General features: G+C 40.7%; 1 protein-coding gene across 1 annotated transcript; it reads right to left on the reverse strand.

The window, feature by feature from the left end:
* Window positions 1–309: 309 nt before the first annotated feature.
* LOC106568731 (regulator of G-protein signaling 5) lies at window positions 310–2,681 on the reverse strand. The gene is made up of 5 exons (XM_014139323.3): window positions 2,520–2,681; window positions 2,241–2,330; window positions 1,992–2,053; window positions 1,325–1,491; window positions 310–1,122 (listed from the first exon to the last, which is right to left on the reverse strand). Exons 1-5 carry the CDS (start codon window positions 2,561–2,563, stop codon window positions 946–948), a joined length of 540 nt encoding a protein of 179 aa, XP_013994798.1. The 5' UTR covers window positions 2,564–2,681; the 3' UTR covers window positions 310–945.
* Between the last annotated feature and the right edge of the window lie 6,230 nt (window positions 2,682–8,911).

Genomic DNA, 8,911 nt, shown 5'->3' on the forward strand with positions numbered 1-8,911 from the left:
CCCTGCAACTTATGTGCCTGCCTGATACTAGGAGGCAAAGGCTTCATCCCAATTAGATGGGACTTTATGGTGCATGGCCAGTGATGATTATCTTTCATTTGTTCATGGAGCCAAATTATTTCAAGATCCTTCCCCTTTGTCTTCTCAGTCTATATACAGTATGTGCAGGTCACAGAGGAGAGACAGAAATTATGGATATGTTTTGCATGTTTCATATATCATATTGAATGGACAAAGAAACCGAACCTTTGATCTGATCATTTCTGTCCTTTTTGATCTGGTAATGGAAATGAATAAAACCTCATGTCGTTATGTTTCATATAGTTACATTTTATTTCAAATAATTTCTTGTCACATAAGGAATTCTGTGAAGAAAAAAATACATAAATATATATACATAAATATTACAATCTAAGTGGAACAGTTGCACAGTAGAAACGAATAAATAAATGCTAATAAATACAGAAATAAATAGACAAATTAAAGTATTGGATAATACAAGACGATAACAGCTTCTCCATCAGTGATTGTGCAAAGCAGTCCTTTTCCATCTCATTATTCTTTCTACTCAAATGCCGTGAACAGGAACCTCTTATCCTCTTATCATCTTGTCCTTGACTTCAAGACACAGGTTCACCTTTTGCAAACCTCAATGCCTCAATCTTCACATTGAGCGAGGCTATTTCCCAGGCCACAGGACAAGATTTCCAGTCTTGATTCTGACTGACTTCCAGTCCAGTATTCATCTTCAGTTGCCCCTCCATACTTCTGACCAACCAGTACTGAGGAGGAACCTAGTGAGGCTACCTGGTTTCCAGTGTGTGCTTTTTAGCTTGTTTCCTATAGACTTCTTCTATGTGTCCCATTCGCCACTTGCAGTGGGCCTTAACCAACCATAACCAGCATCAACCAGCATTAACCAGTCTTAATCAGCCTTAACTGGTCTTAACCGGCTTTGACCTGCCGACTGATCTCCAGGTAGGTGATGGACTTGAGGAAGCGAGGGTAGCAGTCTTTCTCCATTAGGGTGTAGATCTTCTCCTGGGCCAGGCTGAAACAGGACTGGCTGGGGCGCTCCAGGTTCTTCTTGGTGATGGCTTTGGTCTCATGGTCTAGGTTGACCTGGGTAAAGAGGGCAATTTGATTAATATGTGCTTAACAATAAACTAACTGTTATTGAGTATTGTTCATGTACAATTAGTAAATGATGTGTGTGTGGGCGCATATATTTATGTAGTGTACATCCAATCCATGAATTCCCCTTCAAACATATTCTGTATGTAGTTAGAACAATTTAATCATTATATTTATACTGTATATTTACCTCTCTTGGTGCGTCACTGCAGACAAACTCCTCATAGATCTTCTTAGCCTTAACGGATAGCTTTGAGGAGGTCTTGGTTATCCTGTAGTCTTCACAGGCCAGGTAGAAAGCTATGTTCTCCTCACTAAACTCTGACACCAGGAAAGCTCTGAACAAGCACAGTCCATCTGGAAAAGAAAAGACGAGATTCACTTTCAACTGTGTCCATTTTTGATATTTGGAAAAAGCTGCATTTCCTATAGTGTTTAAGTATGAATAGTATATTTTAATGTGATATTATGAGTGCATCCTGATACTGCTCTTTGGGCTATTTATTCTGGCTATATGGGGTACCAGCTACATGGCTTTTCCTATCCACTTGTGCAATGCACATCTCTACAAGATGTACTTCTGAGCTTGTACAGTATGCCCAAATAAGTATGCTAAAGATGCAGGATCTTAATTTGACCAGTTTCTTACAGCAGGAAAAGAATCCCGCAGCAACAGGAAAAGTGAATTATTGTGTGGGTTATAATTAATGAACATTTTTGAAGGGGTTGACACACTTTTAGCTTTTTAAAATAATTTCCTGCAACAACAGGGTGATCAAATTAAGATCCTACATTCGTATATCATTTAAGTAAGAGAAGTGATCAGTATGATAACCCATATCAATAATCAGACTTACGTTGGTTGGACAGCAGGTTCTCAAATGACTGCCTCCATTTTAAGGGCTCGTCCATATTTAACCTGTTGATAAGAAGCGTCAGGTTAGTTCACCCAGTCCTAAAAATATTTGTTAGCATTTATAGTATCCTAAAGTTTTTTTTCATTTCCGATGCAAAATTTCAATCATGACTACATTTCTCACTATTCAATTTAGATCAAGTTTAAAAATCTATATAGAAATGGAGTATTCTGAGCTAAAATATCTTACCTTATTTTGTCAGTCTTGTGTGAGTGACTGATGATGCTCAGATCTGGCTTCTGTAGAAAGCTTCTAAAGAGAGCTTTGAGTTCCTTTGCCCTATGAAAACAGAGAAACCATTTACATTAGATTGATGCAATCATTCACATCTTACTTACAACTGTCCATCCAATTTCCCCATGAAGTAGCTATATAATAATTCCCATCGATGTAAATCCAAAATGTAACCCAAATCCAGGGACATATAATGAGATGGAAGAAATAGTAGAGATATATGACAAAACATACCTCTCCAGACATGTGATAGGCAGTGATTCCAGTTCTCGGCACATGGTGGGAGATGATGAGATGTGATCCTTTGTGCTACTGTGCTGTATTTCTGTAGTGTTCCAGAGCTTTTAGTCTACGATGGCTCTAACACTGCAGTGAAACTAGTTCTCAGTGTGGTCTACTGGCTGTGTGTGAAGAGAGTGTTTTTATAAGGCAGCCCCCTCTGTGACATCACGTCTCTTAGCCAATGACATGAGGGCCGTGGGAGGAGGAAAATACTCCCTCGTTTCATATTTTTTTAAATATTTTTTGGGGGGGGTTGACCGTCACGTGTGTGATTAGAAAGAAGGAAGCAAATATAAGCAAGCATATTATATTAAGCAAGCATAATATAAAGTTAATTGCAAATCCACACAATCATTTTTTAAATGTGTTGCATGGATTGAGTTTATATCCAGCCCTCAAGCAAAAAATATCTGTTTGGAGTAGTAATTACAACACTTTTGCCACTGCAATAAATAATTGTTATGATACTGAAATTACACTTTGGGCCAGTTACCGAGACGCATATTTAGCGTAGTCCTGATCTAAAAAGCATGCTCAATAGAGAATCTCCATTGAAAGTGCTTTTTAGTCCAGGACTAGGTTAAGTGTCTGGATGTCCGGGAAACCATCCCAAAATGTTATAGTAATTTCACTATCATAACAATACATCGAAGAGGACAGCTATTTCTCACAGTGGCCCAAATGACAAAAGCATTAAGCTTATTCTGAGAAGTCATACACCCATGTCTATAAATAGTCTTCCATTTTGGGCTAGACGAGAAATCTATTGTCTATTCAGAAAGGGGTTTCTACTTTTAAACATGAGACAGAGCCAACACCAAAGACAATCTGATGAATCTCAGTGAGTGTGAAACAGGAAAGGAAGGGAAAGGGGAAAGGAAGTAGGCGAAACAGGAAAAGGGGGTAGACTAGAGGATTCCTTGGAAGGACTGTAGGTCCTACACTGGCCAACTAATACAATGTGACTCGTTCCCAGAAACTCTGCTACATTATTCATAATGTCACACATAGTTTGGTTGTTTACAGGTCAGAACTACAGATATAGTGACTCATCTTCCTTCTTACAGTAATAGGCAATTGGCCTACACTTACACTCAGGAAACGGTGGTCGGCTCTATTCTGCTAATTCATGGGTTATTCACAAGTGCGTCAGGCCGTTTTTATGAATGTTTTCTTGAGGACTGGCCAACTTTTCAAACTTGTTTATTCATTCTAAATGGAAGCTAATGATGATTTTGTCTAAATTACACTGCGGTGTCTTGGAAATACGATAACATTGATTAAGTAGGCAAATAATTAGTAGGAAACCAATTTGTCTCTCTATAAACTGTGGGACTATTGGGAACAATCAGAAGGTGACGACGTCACAATGATGACAAAAGCTTTGCCTACTAATGATTAGCTTCCTTTAGAAATGTCCTTGTTTTTGCCAAGCCACTATAAAGCACTTTAGATGACAGCTTCATCAGCGCCAATTGAGAATGCATTGAGTAGAACTTTCAGTCATAAAACTTTCACCAATGTAGTGATGCGACGTGAAACCCATGAATAGGCTAGGGACTGTTATAGTGTGGACACTATATAAATAATGATATGGTTATTATTGGTATTGACCGTGACCTTTCCCTTTTGATGATGTCATCACTAAGAGTGAGTTCTGTGCAATGTGATTCTACCACCGGTGGAGTGGGCTATATAGTTCTGTTATATTTGTACCGTTTGTACCTGGCAATACACCTTTAGGTTTGGGTTGAAAGTAAAGGAAAGTAATATCGAAATGCGTGTGGGCATTCCTTGTCAAGTTACTACAGGGACCAAAATACTTTTCTCATATCGTCATCAATCTAAGACAGTGACTGGAGTAGACATTGCTGAATGAGGTAACCCACTGGGCACATACTGGTAGAATCAACGTTGTTTCCACGTCATTTCAATGAAATTACGTTGAACCCACTGTCACGCCCTGATCTGTTTCACCTGTCCTTGTGCTTGTCTCCACCCCCCTCCAGGTGTCACCCATCTTCCCAATTATCCCCTGTATATTTATACCTGTGTTCTCTGTCTGTTTGTTGCCAGTTCGCCTTGTTCGTTCAAGCTTACCAGCGTTTTTCCTGTCAGTGCCTGTTGTTTCCCAGCCTCTCTTTGCTAGTTCTCCAGGTTTTGACCTTTGCCTGTGCTGACCCTGTACTTGCCTGCCTGACCTCTCTGCCTGACCCTGCCTGCCATCCTGTACCTTTGCTCCACCTCTGGATTACTGAACCCTGCCTGACCCTGAATCCGCCTGCCGTCCTGTACATTTGCCTTACCCTGGATTTTCGACCCCTGCCTGCCTTGACCTGTCTTTGCCTGCCCCTGTTGCTACAATAAACAGTGTTACTTCGACAGTCTGCATCTGGGTCTTACTTTGATTCCTGATACCAACGTTGAATTGATGTCTGTGCCCAGTGGGAAACTTCAAAACTTGATGTTACTTAGTACCAAAGGATTCTCTGGTATGGGGCTCTGCTTATCTGGGTAGTCATTGTAGATTCTTGATATTCCAAAAAAGGAAATGTGATAGCATCTCCCATAAATGTCTAAAAGCTTGACTAAATCCACAGGTTGTCAGCTTTTTTTAAATAGAAAGTGCACCATGAATTAAAGACCTTGTTGCTGCTGACATTTATGGGAGATGCTATCACCTTTCCTTTATTGGAATATCAGGATTTAAAAAAATGTATGCTCAAGTGTATCCTTGCTTGGACTCCAAACATTTCTAACGTTTTTATTTGTGGTATTGTCATGTCCTGACCATAGAGAGCTCTTATTTTCTATGGTAGAGTAGGTCAGGGCGTGACTGGGGGGGTTTATTCTAGTTTTATTTTTCTATGTTTGGTTGTAGTTTCTGTTTTTCTATATTTTTTTTTTTGGATGATCCCCAAATAGAGGCAGCTGGTCATCGTTGTCTCTAATTGGGGATCATACTTAAATAGTTGTTTTTCCCACCTTTGTTTGTGGGAGTGTCACGTCCTGACCAGTATAAGGGTTATTTGTTATTGTAGTTTGGTCAGGACGTGGCAGAGGGTATTTTGTTTATGTGGTTCAGGGTGGTGATTTATTTAGTAGGGTGTTTGTTTAGTTAGTTCCGGGTTTTTGGGGTTATGTTCTATGTTTGTATTTCTATGTGGTCTCTAGTCTTTTGTATTTCTATGTCTAGTTTATTGGGGTTGGACTCTCAATTGGAGGCAGGTGTTTTCTAGTTGCCTCTGATTGAGAGTCCTATATATGGGTATGTGTTTGGTTTGGTGTTGGTGGGAGATTGTTCTTGGATTGCTGTGTTGCCTTCAAGACTGTTGTTCATCGTTTTGTTATTTTTGTATGCTTGTTTGTTTGGTTTTTCCTTCTTTTCCCGTCAATAAAGATGAGTATACATGTCCCTGCTGCGTTTTGGTCCTCTCCTTACGACAACCGTGACAGGGAGATTATTTTGAGTTAGTGCATGTAGCACCTCTTCGTCATGTTTTGTTTATTGTATGTCTTGCATAGTTTCACATTAAAATAAAATATATGGAACGATATTCACGCTGCGCCTTGGTCCGTTCCTACACACAGTTGTGACAGGTATTAAGATTTATTTGTCCATTTGTACCCAGGGTCCAACAGAAATCTGGCTTACGCTTTATCCCAACCCTTCTGAAAGACACACATACATGTTGGAGCAGGGGGCTGCCATACTACAGTGCCCGTGGAGCAGTTGTTGCTCAAGGGAAAAACAGCAGCCGATAGCTAGTAAGATTTAATTCCAGAAACCCTTAGCTCACTTCCTGCCAGATCCCTTGTCATGTCTAAGATCACTAGGCCAGAAGAGTCGATGGCCTATTTTCCTGCTCTATGGTTGATGTTTTTAAGGACATTCTGTACATCTCCCGGCTCTATGCCAATGGAAGCTTCAACATAGAGTAAACATGTTTTCCATGGCCTTAACCATCATGCTGTTGAATTACATAAGCCCTGACGGAATGAGCCAGATCTATTTCAATACAAACTCTATTATTCTGACTTCTCTGATGTTTTTGGCATTTAAGAGCGTCAACGGCGACACATTTCTGTTAATGTTTGTAATTTTATCAACATAACAGGCAGCTGTCGAAGCGTATGAAAACTAACTATACACTATTATGACACATTACTTTAATTATCCCAGTTGTTTAGATCAAGGCCCAAAAAATTGTTGAACATCCTCACACCATGCCATGACTGTTTGACTGTTTAGGGATGTAGTGGTAAAAATAAAATTGCGCTCCCTATACTTTGAAAGCATTTTTCTGCAAAGGTTATGTCATGCCAGTGTTATAAAGCCCTCATGTGGGAGGGTTCAAGCAAAATGTTACCAGATTTAGGATAGTAGTGTGTCAGAGCAGATATGTTGGGTCCAAATGATTTGTGTTCCCCTTAGTATTTGAGGGTCAGAATCTTACTCACTACAACTGTATTCAGTAAAGACACATTCATATGGCAAAAAGGCTTACATTCATCTTAAACTCTTATCCTAAAGAGGGACTGAAATCCTTCCTCAAGATTATGGACTAGTGTGAGCTGTAGCAGCTAATTTACACTGCAATGTTTGAATGACAGAAAACAGTAGGCTACAGAAGTTAATAAAAAAATGTGTGAGTAGCTAGGGAAGTGTGAAGTCCTTGTCACAGCTGTCGTAATGTAAGGACCAAGGCGCAGCGGGTGGAGTGCTCATCATTAATTTATTAAACAACGTGAACAAGAAAATCAGAAACACGACAGGAACAGTTAGCAGGCTAACATAAAGCAGCAGTGCTAAAGACAACCCACAAGCCCCAGGTGAAAAACACACTCCTAATATGACTCCCAATCAGGAACAATGACATACAGCTGTTCCTGATTGGGAGCCACACAGACTAGCAAAGAAACAGAACAACTAGATCAACCATACAACACAACCCTACTGCCACGTCCTGACAAATCTAATTCAATTACTCCCTCTGCTGGTCAGGACGTGACAGTCCTTGATAATTGACAATAAGTAATACAAATACACTGCTCAAAAAAATAAAGGGAACACTTAAACAACACAATGTAACTCCAAGTCAATCACACTTGTGTGAAATCAAACTGTCCACTTAGGAAGCAACACTGATTGACAATACATTTCACATGCTGTTGTGCAAATGGAATAGACAACAGGTGGAAATTATAGGCAATTAGCAAGACACCCCCAATAAAGGAGTGGTTCTGCAGGTGGGGACCACAGACCACTTCTCAGTTCCTATACTTCCTGGCTGATGTTTTGGTCACTTTTGAATGCTGGCGGTGCTTTCACTCTAGTGGTAGCATGAGACGGAGTCTACAACCCACACAAGTGGCTCAGGTACTGCAGCTCATCCAGGATGGCACATCAATGCGAGCTGTGGCAAGAAGGTTTGCTGTGTCTGTCAGCGTAGTGTCCAGAGCATGGAGGCGCTACCAGGAGACAGGCCAGTACATCAGGAGACGTGGAGGAGGCTGTAGGAGGGCAACAACCCAGCAGCAGGACCGCTACCTCCGCCTTTGTCCAAGGAGGAACAGGAGGAGCACTGCCAGAGCCCTGCAAAATGACCTCCAGCAGGCCACAAATGTGCATGTGTCTGCTCAAACGGTCAGAAACAGTCTCCATGAGGGTGGTATGAGGGCCCTGAATCCAATTGAGCACATCTGGGACATCATGTCTCGCTCCATCCACCAACGCCACGTTGCACCACAGACTGTCCAGGAGTTGACGGATGCTTTAGTCCAGGTCTGGGAGGAGATCCCTCAGGAGACCATCCGCCACCTCATCAGGAGCATGCCCAGGCATTGTAGGGAGGTCATACAGGCACGTGGAGGCCACACGCACTACTGAGCCTCATTTTGACTTGTTTTAAGGACATTACATCAAAGTTGGATCAGCCTGTAGTGTGGTTTTCCACTTTAATTTTGAGTGTGACTCCAAATCCAGACCTCCATGGGTTGATAAATTGGATTTCCATTGATTATTTTTGTGTGATTTTGTTGTCAGCACATTCAACTATGTAAAGAAAAAAGTATTTAATAAGATTATTTCTTTCATTCAGATCTAGGATGTGTTGTTTAAGTGTTCCCTTTTATTTTTTTGAGCAGTACATTATCACTTGTGAATGATGCCCAGCGCAAAGGCAAGAAACAATGCCTTTTTTTGCGACTTTTTCGAATCATAGTCACACACCTCATGTAGCCTAGCCCATAGGCCTATATGTTTTCATAAGGTTTGTATCACAACTAAAGTGGCCAAATAACTTCTTAAAAATTAGCACATTAATCTGCTTTGCAAAGGGTGT

The sequence above is a fragment of the Salmo salar genome, chromosome 14 (genome assembly GCF_965601325.2).
Source record: "Salmo salar chromosome 14, fSalSal1, whole genome shotgun sequence".
Taxonomy (NCBI): domain Eukaryota; kingdom Metazoa; phylum Chordata; class Actinopteri; order Salmoniformes; family Salmonidae; genus Salmo; species Salmo salar.

Excerpts from the sequence above, each read along its gene's own strand:
- LOC106568731 (XM_014139323.3), bottom strand. The coding sequence starts at position 2,563 with ATGTGCCGAGAACTGGAATCACTGCCTATCACATGTCTGGAGAG. Across the intron at positions 2,054-2,240 it reads CACAAGACTGACAAAATAAG|GTTAAATATGGACGAGCCCT; the intron begins GTAAGATATTTT and ends TCTTATCAACAG. Across the intron at positions 1,492-1,991 it reads GAACCTGCTGTCCAACCAAC|ATGGACTGTGCTTGTTCAGA; the intron begins GTAAGTCTGATT and ends TTTCTTTTCCAG.